This window comes from Dreissena polymorpha, chromosome 4, assembly GCF_020536995.1.
Source record: "Dreissena polymorpha isolate Duluth1 chromosome 4, UMN_Dpol_1.0, whole genome shotgun sequence".
In the NCBI taxonomy this organism is placed as follows: Eukaryota; Metazoa; Mollusca; class Bivalvia; order Myida; family Dreissenidae; genus Dreissena; species Dreissena polymorpha.
The window spans coordinates 136,466,784-136,490,660 of NC_068358.1; the positions used below are offsets into that span (position 1 = coordinate 136,466,784).

The 23,877-nt window shown below is 35.3% G+C and overlaps 2 protein-coding genes across 2 annotated transcripts in view; both read right to left on the reverse strand.

Annotated features, from left to right (window-relative positions):
* LOC127876766 (uncharacterized) overlaps window positions 1-23,877 on the reverse strand; it is a 332,105-nt gene that overhangs the window by 270,695 nt on the left and 37,533 nt on the right. The window lies entirely within an intron of this gene.
* Window positions 2,848-20,499, reverse strand: LOC127876761 (uncharacterized). Its single transcript, XM_052422220.1, has 7 exons — window positions 20,337-20,499; window positions 16,967-17,241; window positions 14,705-14,933; window positions 13,830-13,925; window positions 13,010-13,240; window positions 11,939-12,101; window positions 2,848-4,084 (listed from the first exon to the last, which is right to left on the reverse strand). Exons 2-7 carry the CDS (start codon window positions 17,224-17,226, stop codon window positions 3,006-3,008), a joined length of 2,058 nt encoding a protein of 685 aa, XP_052278180.1. The 5' UTR covers window positions 17,227-17,241; window positions 20,337-20,499; the 3' UTR covers window positions 2,848-3,005.

Here is a 23,877-nt window from a genome sequence, read left to right on the forward strand (position 1 = left end):
TCTAGTAAGAAAGGTCTTTAATTAAAATTAACTTTTTAAGGGACTACAAATGCGTCAAAATACGTATCTAAGTGGTATAAGGTTTAACTGCATGGCTCTGACGTAATGCCAAGACATAAAAAGCAACAGACTGACAGAAGTGGATTCAGCAAAATTGTATATTGACTCGAGTTTCGACTTCATAAATTAGTCTTATATTGGGTTTAAATTGATTTATGATAGATGACAACATAACTTGATGTCAGCCCGACATTGGCTTGATGCCGTCATTCAACCTTAAATTGGTGCTATTCAAAATAAACTTCTACTGCTACCCCTGAAAGATTATTAAATCAATTTAAAAGAGCAATCTGAACCTGTTGTCCACTGAGCTGCTAACGGGACAACAAAAGCAAAATGTCAAAATTGGGATCTTTTCTCCATGGATCTGAGATCATTCTGTGTCGGATCACAATGCATCTGGAACCTTCCCTTTGTGATTGGAAATTGAAATAACTTTGGCATTAAAAATATGTACAATTTGGACACCTTTAATTCTGAATCATTTCAAGAATTTTATCAAACATTTGGCAATCGTTAGGGACATTTTGTAACCTGTCGCAATTTACGCGGAATCTTCAGAATGCAAACAAATGTGTAAAGTTTCAACTGAAGCAACAGTGGTATGAAGATATTGCACGTTTACCTTTACCCTTTCCCTCTCAGAAGCAAAGTGAAAATGGCTATGTGCCAACAGCATAAAACCAGAACAGCCTGTGCGTAACTCGCAGTCTGTTCAGGTTTTATGCTGTTTGCTGCTCATCAGTAAGTGAGTGTTGGAAATGAAGCCTTTTAAACTTGAATTTAGTAAGAAAAGTATTTAATTGAATGTAACTATCTAAAGGACTACAAATGAGTCAATTTATTTATCTAAATGGTTAAGGGTTAACCAAAGCATTATGCAGACCCCGACATCAACATCTGGGAGAGTACCGGTAGTAGAGCTGTGACTATTTGGGGTAAGCGTAAAACAAGCTTTGAATGACAAGGGTTAGTATGATATAACATGTGAAAAACAAGAAATAATTTAGCTGTGTCAAAGTCTTTAACAAGTGCGCTGTATTTAACAGATAATATTTATTTACTAAAAAGAAAAATATAGATGTAAGAATGTAGTTTCAAATTCAACATACATAAAATGCATAGATTTATAAAAATCAAACAAGAGCACATAGGTAATACAACTGCATATTACTATGATAAACGTGCCTATAAAATCTGCACCCTAACAAAATACTATTGCTTGGTAAAAAGTGTCGTTATAATATAAAGATGTTTAGATATAAAGTGTCAATACATGTAGTCTGTAAAAAAACTTGTTAACTTGTAAAACATTTCAAAAATATCTTTTTTTTGGCTGCCAGCAACATGAAAATAACATAAAAACATTACAGTTACACTTTACAATACACCCAGCATTATAAAATTACGTTGTCTGCCTAAAATGACATGATGTGTGAAGAAGTTATAAATATTTTATACAAAACCTACATGACCTTCATGGATAATACAAATAAAACAATACAGTTCCACTCAAGGGCAACTTCTACAGCATGAAATAGATTACAACTGTCTTCTTCCAGGACATGTAAACAAGATCTGTCAGAGGACAGCGCGCTCGACTATTCGAGTGCTTGACAGTATAACTTAACCCTTTACCACATAGATATGTATTTTGACGCATTTGTAGTTCCTTAAAAAGTTCAATTTAATTTAAGACCTTTCTTACTAGATTCAAGTTTTAAAGGCTTCATTTCCAACCCTTAGATACTGATCAGCAGCAAACAGCATAAAACCTGAACAGACTGCGAGTAACTCGCAGGCTGTTCTGGTTTTATGCTGATTGCACATAGCCATTTTCACTTTGCTTTTGAGTGGGAAAGGGTTAATCCATCATGGGGTAATTGTTCAAATTATTCAATAAGGTCAAGGTATTAGTTCAGGTATATTTTCCACAATCTATTGAACATTTGTAAGGACATAAAACAAACTAAATAGATTGTATTTCAAGTTTGATAGCAAAAGCTTGGGTGGGAAGTTTGGACGGTCCTTCAAAAATAAAGTTAATAAATAAAAAAGGGAAAACAAATTATTTATTTTATTTTTTTTGGGGGGGGGGGTAGTGGGGGGCGGTTGAGAGGGGTTATATTGTGGTGTGTGGTCATTTATAAGATGATCTTTCAAAAATAAAAACGGAAAAAACACTTATTTGGGGGGGGGCGGGGGGGGGGGGGGAGGGAGGGGCAGGGATTCTGGGTAGGGGCGTGGGGTATTGTTTGGATGGAATCCATTGTGGTATTCAGGTAAGTGTTGTTTTGTCAAAGTAATAATAAAATCTGATCATGAATAAAGAAGTTATGGCAATGTAACTAAAGTAATATGCATATTGTAAATGGAAATAGGGCCATAATTCTTACAAAATGCTTGATACAGTTGTCTGCTCTTGTTTATAGGTTGGGGTCATGTTGGTAAAGAAGTATGCAACATATGAAAGCAATTTGTCAAGGGACATTGAAAATATTTGAGGTGGTACGCAAACTTTAACATGGATTTATCAATAATATGCATATTCTAAGTGAAAAAAGGGCCATAATTCTTACAAAAGGCTTGATACAGTTGTCTGCTCTTGTTTTTAGGTTGGGGTCATGTTGGTAAAGAAGTATGCAAAATATGAAAGCAATATGTCAAGGGACATTGAAAATATTTGGGGTGGTAAGAAAACTTTAACATGTGAACGCTCACGCCAACGCCGGGATGAGTAGGATAGCTCCACTATAAATATTTCATATATAAAAGTGGAGCTAAAAAAGTAAAAAAAAAAAAAAGGTAAAAGTAAAAAAGCAGCTCTTGGCTTATATCAATTATATATAAAAACACAGCATAAAGAAACGCTGAAAACCTGTTCTGTTTTAAAACTGACAGCTTTTCTGATTGTGTTAATTCTTCTAAACTAAAAACTACAAACCTCAAACAAATGTCTCCGTTTTGTTTTTAACAGATGTATTATTAGTTGGACTTAAATTAAAATCAAGATTTACAGCCAGTGGCTGCTTTGTAAACTTTGGCACTACTTTAGTTTTTCCGGTCGGTGTATTTACACCACTGTCAGGGCTATCTTCCTTCCTTGTTGAACTAAATGCACTATGAATTCTTTTATCACAGCTCTCACCCCTAACAGGTGTTTGCAATTGTTTCTGAGTTTTATTGTCTGCTCCAGTGTCGTCATCAGCCTCTAATTGAGCCTGTTTTATCCCTTTGACTGATTCTACCTGTTTATTGTCGCTTTGTGAATGAGCTGCCCTTGTGTCCTTGGTTTCTATGGAAAAATCAGTATTTAACTCTTTCGTTCTGTCTACTGAAGTATTTTTATTATGCTTTTGACTTATTGATCTCATATGTCTTGATTCTTCAACAGTAACCTTTGGAATACTACTGGTAGTTGTAACATCAGTTTCATGTACTGGACCTTTATGGTCACGATGTTTGTTATCATCTTCATCAGATTGTACAACAGTAGGTGTGGCAACTGATGGTGACAGTGATGATGTTCTTCTTCTGGCTACAAATTTGGCAAGAGCCTCAGCGTTAGGGGACTTTTGAGGTGTATGAAACACTCCAGCTTTAATTGTTTCTTTTCTATTACCACTATCGGGCAAAATTGTAGAACTAGCCTTAGCAGAAGTAAAACTATTTGAACAAGACTCAAAAGGAACCTTTAATGGATCGGTATGGTCAGTTGACTGTTCTGACAATCCTGAACTACTGTCCACTTGTACAGCTATTCTGGGTTCAACAATATTTTCCACAGATGATGAAGATGTAGAAACAGGTGTTTCTTGAGTTGATTCATTTCCTTGCTCATGATAAGGGGTCACTGCATGTTGTTCCAGGGGCACAACTAGTGAAATTGGTAGACCATTTCCTGCACTCTCTTTGGATGGTTGTTGGTCCTGGGTGCTATGCGACCTTTCGAGTTCAGAGTGTTGGATTGATCTCAGTCTAGCTTCCAAATCTGTGTGCTCTTTGGTGTCTTTTGAAACTGACTCTGAAATGGCAAGAATATAAGGGTAAATGTAAATTTATTCCAAATGGCAACCATGATAATAATTGTTAATAAAATTTATAATGAAGTTTAAGATTAATCTCTGTAAAATTTACAGAGATATGTATATGAAAGTTACCCGTAAATTGAATTGCATGCAGTAAACTGACAACTTAACGGAAATTATGCCCATTAAAAAGGTTACCTTGATCTTGAGTTTGAGTATTAAGGAAGCAGACAACACTAATTTGGAACATTTTTTTATATAATTCAATGAATATAATTTAGAAGTGCTTCAGGCAATCTGGCTATTTATTGTACTCAGCCATAATTCTTTGACCATATACCTTGTGAAAAAGGTTTATGATGAAATGATTAACATGGGACAAAATTGTCACAAAACCAGGTTTTCAATAAAAAACAAGAGATGTGTTTGTCAGAAACACAATGCCCCCTAATGCGCTGCTTGGATTTTTTTTTTACCTTTGACCTGAAGGATGACCTTGACCTTTCACCACTCAAAATGTGCAGCTCCATAAGATACACATGCATGCCAAATATCAAGTTGCTATGTTCAATATTTCAAAAGTTATTGCAAAACTTTACTGTAAGGTTAAAGTTTTGGGACAGAATGACAGACAGACAGGCCAAAAACAATATGCCCCCTGATCATTCGATCCGGGGGCATAAAAAGTCTGATAAAGGAAGACAACTACAACTCAAAATGTGCATTGCTACTGATTGTTCATCACAGTTACCCCCCTTGTTTCTGAATCAATCTATTTTTAGTCGTGGCGACCTTGACCTTGGATATATCTACATAATTATTTTGCGCGACACACTGTCCAATGATGATGAACAAATGTACCAAATGATTTTAAAATCTGACAATGAACAACATAGTTATGGCCCGGACAAGCTTGTTCCGCCCGCCCGCCAGCCAGCCCGCCAGCATTCGCCAATCTAATAACCAGTTTTTTCTTTCGGAAAACCTGGTTAAAAATATTTGAGTGAAAGGGTGCATGATGCCAATCTTTCACCATTCAAGAGCCTTAATTCAGATGTGCTTTCGTTGATCTGGTTACTAGAAATTGTTAGAGATTATTTGGCCACAACATTGTCACCAAATTTGTAGATAAGATTATAAGTATTCTGGGGTACAGATTGGTCAAGTTTAATTTTGCAAATGCTTGATATTTTAAAGGCCATATTGCAGAAGTGCTAAACGTGATCTGATTGGTAATTGCATGAGATGGAGATTTTAAACCCAGAAGCATTATAACCTAATTTAATAAAAATTAATTCAAATATCCATTTTTTACCTTTTCCAATAGTTTCAAATATTCTGTTTAAAAATAGATGAATTTTAGTGATCAAGCTTATGAACATACAAAATATAGTAATTTTATGTCTTCACAAATAACCTTATTGATAATAACTTTATTTTTATGGATCTTTGAAAAACACACACCTTATTTCAAGACAATTACCAGAATGATTATTTTAATTAGGTATATTTAATAATTGTTCTTATTTCCACTTAACACATACAATGTAGTTTCTTAATGGCAGGTCTACCTACATTATATGTTCAATGTTGTGTAATATGCTTCTCCCATATTGCATCATGCCAACACATGTATGAAAGACAAACCCAAAACACCCACCCGATTTGTAATTGCATAAACATCAGTTCTGATTTAGAATAACACTGCCAGTAAATTTCTTACTTTCTTAAATAATACTTGTTTGTGCAGTAAAAGAAGTGAGGGAATCATAAGCATGCATAAGCAGATTCACACCATCTCATTATCTGTGTGGAAAACATGGAAAGTGTGGGCGTACAGAAACTTTTTAGTTCCCAACACTTATGTTTTTAACTAAGGTAGGGCAAAACAACAAAATTTGTTCTCTATAACACACATTGTTTGCAGTTAATATTGCTCTTCCACGTGCACAGGACCTTAGCAATGTCTTTAAAAATACTAGGAGTTCAAGGTACACAAATTGTCAAGCACTTTACCTGGCAACCTCGTTTTTTTTTAATACACTATTTATTGTTAATCGAAGACTTCTGGCTGGTTATTGAACTTTGCCAAGACATACCCACAAACAATATCATAAAGTTTGATAATGATACCATTACAGTAATTTACTTTGGGGAGCTGGTAAATGTTAGACGAATCAGGGGCCATATCTCAAGAGTGCTTAATTTAACAAGAGCACCGCCTTGCGGGTGCAGACCGCTCATCTATTTTCTTTTTAAAGGTGAAGGGACTCTCAATTTCAATCACAAAAGAGGGAGGGGTGGAGTGAAGAGGGGTGTATATTGTGGGGGTGTGGACATTTATAACATTATCTTCCAAAAATGCAGAAAAAAATGCAAAAAAATTCTTTTTTGGGGAAGGGGGGGGTGGGGGTGGGGGTATAGTGTGAGGGGGGGGGGGGGGGGTGGTCATTGTGAGATGATCTTAAAAAAAAAATAATTTAGGGGGGGGGGGGGGGGTGGGATTCTTGGGTGTGATGGTTGGACGGTATTTCAAAAATAAAATAATAAAAATAAATATTTGTGTTTTTTAACCGTTTCAAAAAAAAATTGGAGGGGGGGGGGGAGGGGGGGGTGGGGTATAGTGTGAGGATGTGGGGGTCATTTGTGAGATGATCCTAAAAAAAAAAAAAAAAAAAAAAAAAAAAAAAATGGGGGGGGGGGGGGGGGATTCGGGGGGGAGGGCACGGGGGATGGTTTGGGTGGAGTCTATTGTGGTATGTCAGGTAAGAGTAGTTTTGTCAAAGTATCAATCAAATCTAATCATAAATAAAGAAGTTATGGCAATTTTAGCAAAATTTAATAATTTGACCTTGAGAGTCAAGGTCATTCAAAGGTCAAGGTTAAATTCAACTTGCCAGGTACAGTAACCTCATGATAGCATGAAAGTATTTGAAGTTTGAAAGCAATAGCCTGGATACTTTAGAAGTAAAGTTGATCGAAACACAAAATTTAACCATATATTTAAAGTTACTAAGTCAAAAAAGGGCCATAATTCCGTAAAAATGACAACCAGAGTTATGCAACTTGTCCCCTTATGATAGTTTGCGAGTGTTCTTAGTATGAAAGCAATATCTATAATACTTTAGGGGTAAAGTGGACCAAAACACAAAACTTAACCAAATTTTCAATTTTCTAAGTATAAAGGGCCCATAATTCCGTCCAAATGCCAGTCAGAGTTACATAACTTTGCCTGCACAGTCCCCTTATGATAGTTAATAAGTGTTGCAAGTATGAAAGCAATAGCTTTGATACTGTAGGAATAAAGTGGACCTAAACACAAAACTTAACCAAATTTTCAATTTTTTAAGTATAAAAAGGGCACATAATTCTGTCAAAATGCCAGTCAGAGTTACATAACTTTGCCTGCACAGTCCCCTTATGATAGTTAGTAAGTGTTGCAAGTATGAAAGCAATAGCTTTGATACTTAAGGAATAAAATGGACCTAAACACAAAACTTAACCAAAATTTTCAATTTTCTAAGTATAAAAAGGGCACATAATTCTGTCAAAATGCACGCCAGAGTTATCTTACTTTGCCTGCCCAGTCCCCTCATGATAGTAAGTAAGTGTACCAAGTTTGAATGCAATAGCATTGATACTTTTTGAGAAAAGTGGAGCTAAACGCAAAACTTAACCGGACGCCAACGCCGACGCCAAGGTGATGACAATAGCTCATAATTTTTTTTCAAAAAATAGATGAGCTAATAAAGAAATATGGATGGTTATTGAACTTGACCAACATATTATACCCACAGGGGTCTCACTAGGATTTTAAAACAGGAGTCCTTGGACTCCTTACTTGGGAAAAGTAGGAGTCCAAAAGGAAACAAGAGCTGTCAGAGGACAGCGCGCTCGAATATTTGAGTGCTTGACAGTATAATGTAAGCCATAATGGAGAGGGGGGTATAATGTGGGTGTGTGGTCATTTAATAGATAATATTAAAAAAAGAAAGAAAAAAGTTTGTTATTTTTTTTTGGGGGGGGGGGGACTCTAGGATGGGACGTGGGGGATGTTTTGGGTGGAGTCCATTGTGGTATGTCAGGTTAGTGTTGTTTTGTCAAAGGATGAATCAAATGTGATCATAAATAAAGAAGTTATGGCAATTTAAGCAAAATTTATTAATTTTACCTCGAGTGTCAAGGTCATTCCAAGGTCAAGGTCAAATTCAACTTGCCAGGTACGGTAACATCATGATAGTAAGAAAGTATTTGAAGTTTGAAAGCAATAGCATTGATTCTTTAGAAGTAAGGTGGATCTGAACACAAAATTTAACTAAATATTTAAAGTAACAAAGACAAAAAAGGACCATAATTCCGTTAAAAAGCCAACCAGAGTTATGCAGCTTGCCCTGTACAGTCCCCTTACGATAGTTAGCGAGTTTTTCAAGTCTAAAAAGCAATAGCTATGATACTTTAGGAGTAAAATGGACCGAAACACAAAACTTAACCAAATGTTCAATTATCTAACTATAAAAGGGGCCATAATTCTGTCAAAATGCTTGATACAGTTGTCTGCTCTTGTTTATAGATTGGGGTCATGTTGGTAAAGAATTATGCAAAATATGAAAGCAATATGTCAAAGGACATAGGACATATTTGGGGTGGTACGCAAACATTAACATAGAGTTATCAATACTTTTCATATTCTAAGTGGAAATAGGACCATAATTCTTACAAAATGCTTGATACAGTTGTCTGCTCTTGTTTAAAGGTTGGGGTCATGTTGATAAAGAAGTATGCAAAATATGAAAGCAATATGTCCAGGGACATAGGAAATATTTGGGGTGGTACGCATACTTTAACATTTGCACGCTAACGCCAACGCCTGGGTAAGTAGGATAGCTCCACTATATATATTTCATATATAATAGTCGAGCTAAAAATAGGAGTCCCAATGAATATTGCACTGGTCTTCAAATTTTCAGCAAAAAATCCATATAAATAAAAATGAATATAAAATAATAAATAATATGATTGTCGGTTTCATTATTAAAAACCCAAATACAAAATGTACATTAGAAATTCCACTCATTATATTCTCTTTATTTTTATTTATCTTTATTATGTTCTCTTCATTTTTATTTATCTTTATTTACATACACAACCCACTTATATACATTTACTTGTTTGTAAACAAAACATTATCATTACCTTGCAATGATATTTCAATTTGAAACACCAATAAAACCAATAAAACAGTGTAACTGGATGACATGAATTAAACCTATGCCTTAAAAAACTGCAAGCTGTGAATGGTGTCAGCAGACATAAAGAGGTCTTTGATGTGAATGCCGAGTTGGGGCAAGTTTCTAGGAAGTAAAAACTGTAAATTTGTAACACATCAGCAAGTGGCTATTTCAAAGGCGTCAATAGTACTACATTTCTGGAAGCATGATCATACTGTAAGATAAAGCATCAGGGCTTAGCTCCCTAGAGGATGGGATGTGGGAATACTATGGGACAATTTAGAAACATTACTGCACTTGATTTATTTTTATGTTAAACAGGTGTGAGCAAATAAATCGTGTTGGCTTGAGTTTAAATAGAAGATTGCTTTACAGGGGTTTGTTTGTTAATGGATTGACTTGAAGAACCCAGTTATTCAAAAAGATGCATCCTGGGGACTCTCAATTGGCTTCCAATTAGCGTCATTTTTCAAATTTATGCTGTACAAATACTGCTTGATTTTAGATATGGGAATTGAGAGCCAGTGATGTAGAAAAACAACCATAAAGACATGGATGAGTCCAAAACACTGATGCCAGTAAATGGGTAAGATAAACAGCTTAGACACTCTTTGTAATAATCAAGCAAAACAGTATCCTTGTAGCAAGATTAATTGACTAGAAATGGCGCGGCAGAGGCCGACGCGTATCTCCACGCCGCATGTTTGTCCCAGGGGCGCCCCAGGATTGGTAATGGGGCCATGCAAAGTTGAGAATGACTGTATTTTCATAAGAGATGTTCAGTATAAATTTGAAGAAATTCGGTGTAGTAATGAAGAAGTTAATGTAAAATAACCTAACACATGAGTGAAAATCTATACCCCATCCTGCTCTCCTAACAAATCTAATACTGAATCAACTTCACTGATGTCCATTATGTACATGCCATCCTCATTGGAATGACTTATGAGATGGCTGAACATGCTCTCTTATAGCCAATCTTTTTGCTTCTGTTTTGGAAAAGTTATGTTTTGAGGTTAAATGATTGACTAAATAGTAGCGTCTCAGAAACTTTCTTGTACACAACAATGAAAATGTTGAATTTCATGCCTGTCTTTGATAAGCCTGTTCAAAGTCCATCTTGTTTTAAATTGTTTCTCACATTTTTCCCACTTGGACATTTTGACAGATTTTCAGTAATGATTCTAAAAGTGTAATTAAACAAATTAAAAGTTTCAGCCCTTTTATAGATTCTTGAGGCTCAATTCCATGAGTTTCTCATGCTTTTTATGCTTGACTGCATTCTATCTCTTCTCTCATATACAGGTGTCCCTTTGGGCCTATATTTTATAATCCCTTGCATAAGCATTAGATGGATGAGCTTAACCATTTAACAGATGAGTTAACACAAACAATTGACTACTAAATACATCTCTGCGCCACTACTGTGTAACTCTATATGTGTTTTCAATACACAAGCTTCATTGTTGAAAAATTCCTTCATCCGATGAAAATGCTTGCACTTCTTCTGATTGGATAGATAACCACATAATAGATTTCGAAATCTAAACGCGGACCTTAAGTTCAAGGTCAAGGTCACAGTGGTAAAAAATTTAATGCGCATGGAAAGGTCTTCTCCAGATACACATGCGTACCAAATATGAAAGCAATATCTGAAGGCACACAGCAGGTGTGAGCCTTTTCGAATCGCAGTCGCAGATTTTGAAACTTGAATGTTGACCTCAAGTTCAAGGTCAAGGTCACAGGGGTCAAACATTTCATGCGCATAGAAAGGTGTTGTCCAGATACACATGCATACCAAATATGAAATCAATGTCTGAAAGGACACAGAAGTTATGAGCCTTTTTCAAATTGCGGTAGCAGATTTCAAAACCTGAAAACTGGCCCCAAGTTCAAGGTCAAGGTCACAGAGGTTAACAATTTTATGCCCATAGAGTGTTGTCCAGATACACATGAATACCAAATATGAAAGCAATATCTGAAGAGACACAGTAGTTATGAGCCATTTTTCAAATCGCAGTCGCAGATATCAAAACCTGAAAACTGACCCTAAGTTCAAGGTCAAGGTCACAGGGGCAAAAAATTGTGTGCGCATGGAAAGGTGTTGTCTAGATACACATGCATACCAAATATGAAAGCAATACCTGAAGGGACACAGTAGGTATGAGACTTTTTCGAATTGTGGTCGCAGATTTCGAAACCTGAAAGCTGACCGAAGTTCAAGGTCAAGGTCACAGGGGTCAAAGAATTTATGCGCATGGAAAGGTCTTGTCCAGATACACATGAATACCAAATATGAAAGCAATATCTTAAGGGACACAGTAGTTAAGAGCCTTTTTCAAGTCGCAGGAAAATCTTTGAGCCGGCCCCACCCCAACCCCCATAACTTTTGACCCAGGGGTCAGATCAAAATGAACCCTCGCACATATGCTCATAGCTACCATGTGTGTAAGTTTCAAGGTTCTGGTGCTAATATTGTAGGAGATAATAGTGGCCGAACAGACAGAGGAGATAACCACAATATCCCCACGCTTTTCAAAAAGCGTGGAGATAACAATCAAGAAAAGATTTGAGATCATGTTGAAATATATGTATGTTTAAAGGGAAAAGAAAACACCATACCTTCTGGTTTCCTCCACACAATATCATTAATGCACTTTGTTAAAGCCAGTGTCTCTATGGTCCAACCAAGCCTTACAGGATCTGGTCTCTCATAACACTTAAAGAACTCTTTGAAGTCATTTCCCACCACTGTTTTCAATTCTGCACATGTTCTCTGCAGTAGCTAGAGGAAATAGAAACGTGTTAATTGAAAAACATTTACTTAATTTTCATTTGAGATAAGTATATATTTAAATTTGCAATTTTGAAAATAATGTATTGTAACGCATCTGGCCAGTTCCTGCACAATTCAGTTTGAGTTAGGTTTTCTAGAGACACATGACTGCATTGGTTGTAAGATTTCAGGCTTTCATGAGCCTTGATTTGTTTCTATTCAACCAACGATACCCATCAAAGTACCTACAAAAAAGTGAACCAAGTGTGTATTTTCACCACTTTGGAATTGCGGAAGCCCTTTTAATCAGGAAAAATCTTTTAGTTTTGTATAAAATTAGAAAATTTAGATGTGCTTTGTCTTTGCGAGCAAATACCATGAAATTGAGAATAAGTGTTTTTGACATTGTAACAGCTAAGGTTTAACTAATAGAGCCAGATAAACTGTATGATGTGATTTGTCGTGAAAAAAAGATCCTTTTTTTGGAAAATGTTGACTGGGAATTTTTGGCTATCATTTGGGAAAATATACACTTTTTTTGTTTGGAAAAATGGGGCCATAGTGAGACCCAACAAGAGCACTGCATAACGGGTGCCAACGCTCAGCTGCGGGTGCATTTTTTTAATAAAATGAAAGCTTGTCAGAATAAATTTTTTTAAGAGGTCACACTGACCTTGACCTTTGACCTAGTGACCCCAAAATAGGTGTGGCGTATAGAACTCATCAAGGTGCATCCACATATGAAGTTACAAAGTTGTAGGTGGAAGCACTTTGATTTTAGAGCAAAATGTCAAAGTTTTAGCACGACGCCGGTGGACGACGAGCTGGCTATGACAATACTTAGGGTTTGCTTGGAAAACAGCCGAGCTAAAAATTGAGCCAAAACAAACACAACAACACTAGAACCCCATCCATACCTGAATTTTTCGACTTGGATTTGTTCTCCTTAAAATAGAAAGCTTGCTCATGATTTGATTGGTGGCTTCCTTAAGAGACCTGCATCTCTGGATTTCTGTCCTGACTGGTTTCTGTAAGGACTGGTTTTGCAGAGACAATTCTTGTGCGAGATCGTTACGGCGGGACTTCAGAGCCGATATTAATGCTGCGATCTGGCTATCAAGGTGCTTTAACACGGCCTCTTCACTCTCCTATCAAAATATGACAAAAAAGTCTCTTTTGGGGAAAACTGGGTTAAATGCATGGACATTAAAGCGCATCCCAGTATAAGCCTTTGCAGTCAAATTGTTGTCTTAAAGAAACTTCCTTTAAACAAACATTTCTTTTAAAGTCGAAAGTGTCATTCCAGATTAGCCTTTCTGGACTGCACAGACTCATATAGAACGACACTTTACATTGAAACAAGGCTATCCTGCTGCTAACTTGCGAAAAAATTCATTACGCAAATAATCATAATAGCCGCCGTTATTTCATTCCAGAATACTACATCCTTTCATATTACAGCCAGTAAGGGCTGTTATCGAAACAACAAAAAGTGGGTAACGGTAGTTATGAACAGTGTCACAACAGTTTCAGATAACAATTAAAATGTTTGAATAAAATTTGCAAAAATGTCTTTGACAATAGTATGCATCAGCTTGAACCCTTTCACTTATGTTATTGCAGCAACCTTTCAATCAAGAAAAATATGCAGTCAGTCAGTCTGCCGCATCCTGTTAGTGAACAAGGCTTTAGCCAAACCACAGAGTGTTACTAAAAATACTAAATGATATAATATACCTTAGTTTCCGATAGCAACTGCTCCATAGTATGAAGATGGTTGTTTATAGGCAGCATCTGTTTTTTTAAGTCTGCCAAGATGTCTGTGAGCTCTACCTGTAAGAACATGCAATTAAGTTTTAAAGTATACCCCCTCCCCAATGCTTCATGCTGTAATTTGTAGACAAGACTAGGATTCACTTGAATATCATAATATTATGTATTGAATAATGCAGGCAAATTTGAATGATATCAGATGCAAAGTCCTTCAGTGCAGAAAAATGTTCTCAATCATATACTAATTGTTCTTATCTGGAAATAATATTTATTTAGAATGATAGTAAATAATTGATTTTAACTGATTCACTACTCAAAACAAACAATTTAAATTGTTCATAGATCTAAAAAAAAGATAAAAATCTCATTTCAATCTTACTAAATAGAATCCTTTTAAATTACCTATTCACAGAGTCTCAACTGTTAGCTACTGTGCACTTTTGAAAATATCGCTTATTAAGAGCTATAATATGTTAAGATGCTGTAATGATCCTATACATTTTAAAGGATGTCACTTTAGTTGTTACAATGTCGCTTCATCATAACAATGTTGCTTTCATTACTCAATAACAAAAAGTGCTCAATTGATTATAATATTAACTCTTTCAGTGCTGGAACCGAATTTTGAAGACCTTTGCAAAAAGTTTGGATCCAGATGAAACGCCACAGAACGTGGCGTCTCATCAGGATCCAAACTGTTTGCTATTATGATAGTATTCTTTGAAAAAAATCTAAGAAAATGCTAATTTTACAAAGTCAGCAGAAGACATTTTAGCAGACGACAAATTTCCGAGCATGCAAAGTGTTAAATATTTTAAGCATAATGCACTACGTTGTACCTGTAATAACGCTGTGACATCTGAAATTTTCTGAATGTGGTGCCCGCTGTGTTTCAGTTGTGCACATGTGCCACAGATTGCGAGGGCACAGGCTGCGCAGTATTGGTCCATGGGACGGTTGTGTTCTGAGCAGTGAGAGGAAGAAATGTTCATATCTGTGTGCCAGGACTTGTCAAAGATGTCAACTGGCTGACTGCTCTTGTACAATCTCACAATGCTCTCCAGGGATCTAAGCAATAAAATAGCTTGGGTTTTATGTGATAAGGTAATTAACTAGTACTTTTGTTTCATAGACAAGACAAATACCGGTAAGAAAACAAGGATCATACTAGGCTGACATTTGTCAACACAATTTTATACCTGGCAAAAGAAAAATTTATTTGGCTACAACAATTTATTCACAGAATCTTTCAACCTCAGCATAAATTAATATATGTCATATATAAGACATACTGTAAACAAAAGGACCTGAAAGGCCCAAAGTCGCTTACCTGAGATAACAAGATATTATTGGATCATCTTCTGACCATGTTTCATGAAGATCGGAAAATAAATGTGGCCTTTAGAGTGTTAACAAGGTTTTACTATAGCCATATAAGGAAAAATGCCCCACCCCCTGGCAGCCATGTTTTTTAACCAACGGGCATCATTTTTGAACTCGTCCAAGATATTATTGGGATTAATCTTCTATCCACGTTTCATGAAGATCGGACAGTAAATGTGGCCTCTAGAGTGTTAACAAGATTTTACTATAGCCATATAAGGAAAAATGCCCCGCCCCTTGGAAGCTATGTTTTTCAAGCAAACATACTTATTTTCGAACTCATCCAAGATATAATTGAGACCAATCTTCTGACCAAATTTCATGAAGATTGGACAATGAATATGGCCTGGAGAGTGTTAACAAGGTTTTACTATAGCCATAGAAGGAAAAATGCCCCGCCCCTGGTGGCCATGTTTTTAAAGCAACCAAAACCATTTCCGAACTCATCCAAGATATCATTGGGACAAATCTTCTGACCAAGTCTCATGATGATCGGAAAATAAATGTGACCTCTAGAGTTTTTACAAGGTTTTACTACAGCCTTATTAGGAAAAATGCCCCGCCCCTGTGGTGGCCATGTTTTTCAACCAACCGGCATCATTTTTGAACTCGTCCAAGATATTATTGGGATAAATCTTCTGACTGAGTTTCATGAAGATCGGACTATAAATGTGGCCTCTAGAGTGTTAACAAGATTTTACTATAGCCATATAAGGAAAAATGCCCCGCTCCCTGGCAGCCATGTTTTTCAAGCAAACTTTATCATTTTCGAACTCATCCAAGATACCAATAAGAGGAATCTTCTGACCAAGTTTCATGAAGATCGGAAAATAAATGTGGTCTCTAGTGTGTTAACAAGGTTTTACTAAAGCCATATAAGGAAAAATGCCCCGTCCCCTGGTGGCCATGTTAATTGTTTTATAACCAAACGGCATCATTTTCAAACTCGTCTAAGATATTATTGGGATGGATCTTCTGAGTAAGTTTCAGGAAGATTGGACAATAAGTGTGGCCTCTAGAGTGTTAACAAGATTTTACTATAGCCATATATAGCCATATAAGGAAAAATGCCCCGCCCCTTGGCAGCCATGTTTTTCAAGCAAAGGTTACCTTTTTTGAACTCATCCAAGATATCATTGGGACAAATCTTCTGAGCAAGTTTCATGAAGATGGGAAAATAAATGTGGCCTCTAGAGTGTTAACAAGGTTTTACTATAGCCATATAAGGAAAAATGCCCTGTCCCATGTTGGCCATGTTTTTCAACCAACCGGCATCATTTTCGAACTTGACCAAGATATTATTGGGATAAATATTCTGACCAAGTTTCATGAAGATCAGACAATAAATGTGGCCTCTAGAATGTTAACAAGATTTTACTATAGCCATATATAGCCATTTAAGGAAAAATGCCCCGCCCCTTGGCAGCCATGTTTTTCAAGCCAACATAACCATTTTCAAACTCATCCAATATATCATTGAGACCAATCTTCTGACCAAATTTCATGAAGATTGGACAATTAATGTGGCCTCTAGAGAGTTAACAAGGCAAATGTTGACCCCTCACAACAGAAGACCGACAAAAGGCGATCACAAAAGCTCACCATGAGCACTCAGGTGAGCTAATAATAATACTGGTACATAAGCAAAAAAGAAATGTTGAATCTTTGGGATGTGATAACATTTCCACAAGTTGAAAACAAAATTTGTGTTTACTTACCTATTAGTTGGCAAGGATCTGACATCATCATAGTTAACACGTGCCTTACAGACAGGACATTTGAAGGCAGTGGGAGCTCCTAGAGTCAAGAAGGTGTAGCTGACATTCCGAATGATCCCTTCGATGCATTGCTTGCAGAAGTTGTGACCACAAGGCAGAATGGTCGGAGTGTCGTAAAGCTCCAGGCATACACCACACATCAACTCATCGTCAATCTGGGACATCATCGTTGAGGTGAAGCTGTCTGTGTACTCGGCCATTCTGCACACAGATGTCTGTTAAGAAAATCAAAGCACTGAAGTTTTTCCCTATTGCATAATCTTAGAGGCAACCCAGTTTTCAAAATTTTTATGTTTTAGCTTTTTATATCGCAAGTTTGAAATGAACACAACCCATTCAAATTTATAAAGAGTGTGTCTGAAAGCACAGGTCAAGATGTGTGTGCACTCATTATTCTCATATTTATGTTATAGAGATAACTTAGAACAAGGACTAATTGTAAAACATGCATGCCCCCCATATGGGCTCTCCGTTGTAGTGACAGCCATTGTGTGAATATGTTTTTTGTCACTGTGAACTTAACCTTTGATCTAGTGACCTGAAATTCAATAGGGGTCATCTGCCAGTCATGATCAATGTACCTATGAAGTTTCATGATCTTAGCCATAAGCGTTCTTGAGTTATCATCCGGAAACCATTTTACTATTTCGGGTCACCATGACCTTGACCTTTGACCTAGTGACCTGAAAATCAATAGGGGTCATCTGAGAGTCATGATCAATCTACCTATTAAGTTTCATGATCCTAGGAATAAGCGTTCTTCAGTTATCATCCGGAAACCATTTTACTATTTCGGGTCACTGTGAACTTGACCTTTGACCTAGTGACCTCAAAATCAATAGGGGTCATCTGCGAGTCATGATCAATGTACCTATGAAGTTTCATGATCCTAGGCATAAGCGTTCTTGAGTTATCATCCGGAAACCATTTTACTATTTCAGGTCACCATGACCTTGACCTTTGACCTAGTGACCTCAAAATCAATAGGGGTCATCTGCGAGTCATGATCAATGAACCTATGTAGTTTCATGATCGTAGCAATTAGCATTCTTGAATTATCATTCGGAAACCATTTTACTATTTCAGGTCACCATGACCTTGACCTTTGTTATAGTGACCTGAAAATCAATAGGGGTCAACTGCAAGTCATGATCAATCTACATATTAAGTAACATGATCCTAGGCATAAGCGTTCTTGAGTAATCATCCGGAAACCATTTTACTATTTTGGGTCACCGTGACCTTGACCTTTGACCTAGTGACCTCAAAATCAAAAGGGGTCATCTGTGATTCATGATCAATGTACCTATGAAGTTTCATGATCCTAGGCCCAAGCGTTCTTGAGTTATCAACCGGAAACCACCTGGTGGACGGACCGACAGACCGACATGTGCAAAGCAATATACCCCCTCTTCTTCAAAGGGAGGCATAAAAAATAACAACAGAATGTCTCTTTTTTCACAATTGGTTGCTGCACTGGCAACCATCTTTAGAATTTTGGTTGCCTTGCTAAAGAATATAATCATGTACATGTTGTGTTATATGATATAGTTTAAACTGGCCAATGTCGTCGCACAAGCTGTTATAAACACTAGAATGGCCAATATCATCACACAAGCTCTTAAACCTATTGTTTACATAAAGTTGCAGTGTACCAGTGAAATATAAACAGGCAGTGGTTATCGTTACTAGCATAGTGATTTACAGTTACCGCTCCTAGCGTAGCTAAAGCAGACTGACTTGCAAAATTGCCTCTACATTAGTCGTGAGCTAACGCTCACAACTAAAAACTTCCACAAATTGACTTGCATACTTTGTGCTCTTACCTTTATAAGACAATAAATCTCTACATTTATATCATTGTTCTTAAAAAAATAACAGTATTGTGTTTAAACAGTTCAATTGTTAGAAAAAATCCAGTCAATATCATGAAACATTGTATTCATGACCATTAAAAGCCAGCGCTATTTTGAGCAACCCAATCCTAACGTTTACGCTGATTTTAATAACGGACCATTAAATAACGGGAAGAAGACCTGCAAAATTGTAAAAATGTTACTATGTTGCTAATAACAGGATGTATTCATTACATTTAAAATAGTAAAATAACACATTTATATTCATAACTAAACACAATTTATTTATCCATGTATACAAATGAATGAGAAGAAAAAGACACATAAAATGAAATGTATGTCAAAAAGAAAAAAATCTCTGAACAAGTAGATCTATACAAATATTAGTAAGTGTGCATTAAAAGAACTTTTTCACAGTTGGGTAAAATGACAATAGAAAATAGTAATATATTCAATAAAGAAGGTATGTTGTATTCATACAAGAAAAATAGAAGTCCTGATTAATAAAATGCTACATATGTGTGTTGCTTTATTGATAATAATTCAAATCAGAACACTAATATAGCTCTTAATTGAAAACAATTGCTGTTTGTAAAACATGCATGCCCCCCATAAGGGCCGTCAGTTGTAGTCGCAGCCATTGTGTGAATACGTTTTTTGTCACTGTGACCTTTGACCTAGTGACGTGAAAATCAATAGGGGTTATCTGCTAGTCATGATCAATGTACCTATGAAGTTTCATGATCCTAGGCGTAAGCATTCTTGAGTTATCATCTGGAAACTATTTTACTGTTTCGAGTCACTTTGACCTTGACCTTTGACCTAGTTACCTAAAAATCAATAGGGGTCATCTGCCAGTCATGATCAATGTTCCTATGAAGTTTCATACTAGGCGTAAGCATTCTTGAGTTATCATCCGGAAACCATTTTACTATTTAGAGTCACTGTGACCTTGACCTTTGACCTAGTGACCTGAAAATCAATAAGAGGCCATCTACCAGTCATGATCAATGTACCTATGAAGTTTCATGATCCTAGGCCTAAGCGTTCTTGAGTTATTATCCGGAAACCATCTGGTGGACGGACCGACATGAGCAAAACAATATACCCCCTCTTCTTCGAAGGGGTATATAATTAAGCAAGGACTTAGTCCAAATAATTAGGCTTAATCTACCGATAACGATGTAAATCGACCTCATATTTGTAGGAATAGGACCGACTAAGCTTTTAAGTGCCCTCTGTATTCAAAATCATACGAAATTGGTAGCGCTTTTTGGTTCAAACCCCAGGGCAGGCACATTGTTTACTGTTTCGGTTTTTTATTATAAATGATGAAAACACAAAACGTTGTTGTAAGCAAATTCATTAATGGGCGATTTGCAAAAAAAAAATACGAAAAACAGTGAGAGAGTCACTTTAACAATTCGTTAATTTTCAAGCAAATAGATACTTACACAAAAATAAGTGAATAAATTAATACCAGCTTGCGTGGGTGGTATGGGCAAGAAGAAATTATATTTAAAAACTCATTTTTTGCATTACATCGTGGGAAATTGGCATATTCGTATTATGGTACATTTAAAAGATGTCGAGCTTAATTTCCATTGGTATTTCCACCTTCTGTAACTTTCGATTTGAAAAGCAGACTGTTCGCAGTTATCTATCAATTAAAAGCACTCTAATATTATACAAAGGAAAACCGGTCCCAACTACGTCAGCAGCGCTTTCTAGTGTCGTTAAATTGATTGGATACAGACGGGTATGACTAAAATACGTATATGACTCATATCCGCGGATATGAATGGAAAGTACGGATATGAACAAATAACGGCTTATTAGATGGATTTTCCCAAAAAAAATGGATGAAAATCATTCTGCGACAAAAATACACGTCGCTTATGTGTTATGTTACGATCGAAATAATTTAAAAGCGTTTTTATTGGCATTTTTAATTTCATAAACTCTCAATTCATATTCGCGGATATGAACGCCAAGTCAGAGCACCGCTGTTAGGCTACACAACACCAATACCAAAATTGCACCAGTAAAGCCGGTATTTGTATGATTAATATATAAATTCTATATATTTTATGGTATTTATCTTCCGATAAGCACATACTTTATTTCGCATAATATGTCTAATGAATGTACTTTGTTTTAAATAAAGTCTTGTTAAATTGATGTATAAGCGTAAATCTATGCATATATCTTTATTGTTTATAAATTATTATTTTCCCAAAAAGAATGTTTATCTTATATATAAACTGTATAAAGCTATAGATTTTTTTTATTTTACAAATAGCCCTGAATCATATATTGACACATAAAATTATCTAAAGCGTTTGACAAATAAGAGTTGTTTAATGAACGTAGGCCTGTGTTATATTTTGGACTATTTGCTCCAAAATGAATACATATATTAATCCTATCGCCCTGCTTCTTGTTTGGATAATGCCTCGAACAGTATTGAATGGAATTTAATGACGTTAAGATAACGATAATATAACAACCGTTATAAAAGCTCATTTGTAACAAATTAATGTTCACGTCGCATGACTATAAACGTGGATTTTTGTTATATATTAGATGGATATGTCGTATGGTGCATTTGTATATAATTATTATCGCTCATGAATTATAATCGGGTTGTTGTTTTTCATTTATTTTACATCTTGATGTATACAGACATGATTTGATATGTAATAAATTATCTATGATATTTATCTACATTGTTTCATGTTAGTGCTTTTCATTATGTTTTGTCTTTGATTGTATCATGTGATTGTTCAAATCTTGTCTGATAAGTTTATTCTATAAGCTATTATTCGTTAATTATGCTTTTGTATCTATCCTGAAACATCAATGCACCTGTATTATATGTACTTGTTGACCTGTATAATGTGTAATGTATGTGTGTATATGTTTATATGTTTTAATCATTGCACTCAGTATTTATGCATCGATGTTTAAAAGCATGATTTGATGTGTAATAAAGTATCTATGATATTTATCTACATTGTTTGGAGATGCGATTAGAGAGCTGGTACCCAAATAGAAGAACCCATTACCACCTGTCAATAATACTTTACCGTCAAGGCACGAGCTGGTCGGCAGCCACACACCCAAAAGCCCCGCCGACAGATAGCAATTTAAACACATACACGCACACACACATATATATATATATATATATATATATATATATATATATATATATATATATATATATATATATATATACATATATATATATATATATATATCTATATATATATATATATATATATATATATATATATATATATATATATATATATATATATCAGATAAAAACAGCTTTTTTGGTTTATACATCAATTGGGAATTATAAATACATATTGTTTAGAGTTATTTATCGGCTAAGTACGTGGTGCAGGTTACGAAACTTTTTAATGACTCGAAAATACCAACTTTATAATTGTTATGTTTTTATGGTACAAACAAAATGAATTGGACAATCAAATATATACCAGTATCTAGACGTGACAATGTATACTTGCTCATTGCTTTTATGTTTGGCCCATTTACTTACACGTGGCGTTACAATAATTTGCCATGGAATTAAAACCACATAATTTGCTATTGTATAATGTCAAAGTAATAAAGCGTGGTCACAGAAAACCTCAAAATATTATCTTTATTTTATATTTACCGACCGATGCTAAAATATACATTCATTGCGATTAAAATAATCTATTACTTTTGTGAAACAGACATTGCCAGCCCTTATGCAATATAAATAAACCTGTTCAGGCTACCCTGGTAATGTTCGCTGCGAACCTGCCAATTATTGATATATGGGCATTAAGAGCCGCAAGACGGTCATAAAATGCGGGAGAAATCTCGGGTTAACTCACATAAATCTGTATGAAATTTCAATTTCCGTGATTGTTGAATGAATGTTTAAATGTTATTTTAAACAATGCATTGGTAATTAACGAAAATTCCATGAAAATGCCGATTCAGTACGGAGAAGTAGTTTTCAATGTTCGTAGACATACGCACTCACATATTTCTCTATGTTAAAAAATATAAATATACAAACACACGGGTATTATAGAATAAAAAAACACAATTTTATTGTCCATTTAACAGTACATGCATATCGTGATATATAAATTGAAAAACAAAATAAGTGTGAAAGAAAAGCATGCACTATGTTGTGAAGGAATATGTGTGAAATAAATTTACAAACATATAGGCAATAATTTTTTTAATTTCCATTTGAATGCGTGAAAAGGAAACACTTTTAAACTGTCGTCATAGCAAACAGGGATATCTTCGTTTAGAAAATATAGTGTTTTCTTTTTAATTATTAATGAATACTTTTTTTGTTTTTTTTAGACATAGCATATCGATGCTTTAACTTTAATAAAACTAAAAGCATGAGTATTCCTTAACGTATGCAACTTTGAACTTGCTGACTACCGCAGATTACAATTCTTATAAGGAATATGGCTTAAATATCTCCATATCAAAGCATCTAAACGGGGAATAGAATTGATCATACGAAAATTACTAAACAGTTTTGATTAAACATTTTTTTAATTGTGTTGAATGTACATTCTCAAACAATGACTACACATGTTTGTTTCACGTGTAATTATTCATAAATTAAGATTTAGGTAAAATATGTAAATTAAAAACATCTATATTATTTTTCTCATAACAAATTCAAAATACATCATACAACGCAGGTAGTAATTTTGTTAATACAATTATTCGAGTTATTAATAAAATTGTGTTTTTGTATCATGAAACATAGACACAAGAGTGTTTTCGTCCAAGGACTTTGAGACAAAATGAAAATTGGCGATACATTAAAGTTCATATTGAGATATTGTCATAAAATGTTAATAATTCATGTAAGAGTTATAAATCAATATGAATTCCAAAAGCAAGGAATTGTTCAAACCAGAACTTTAAATAAGATAAAAAACTAATTATTTTGATAAG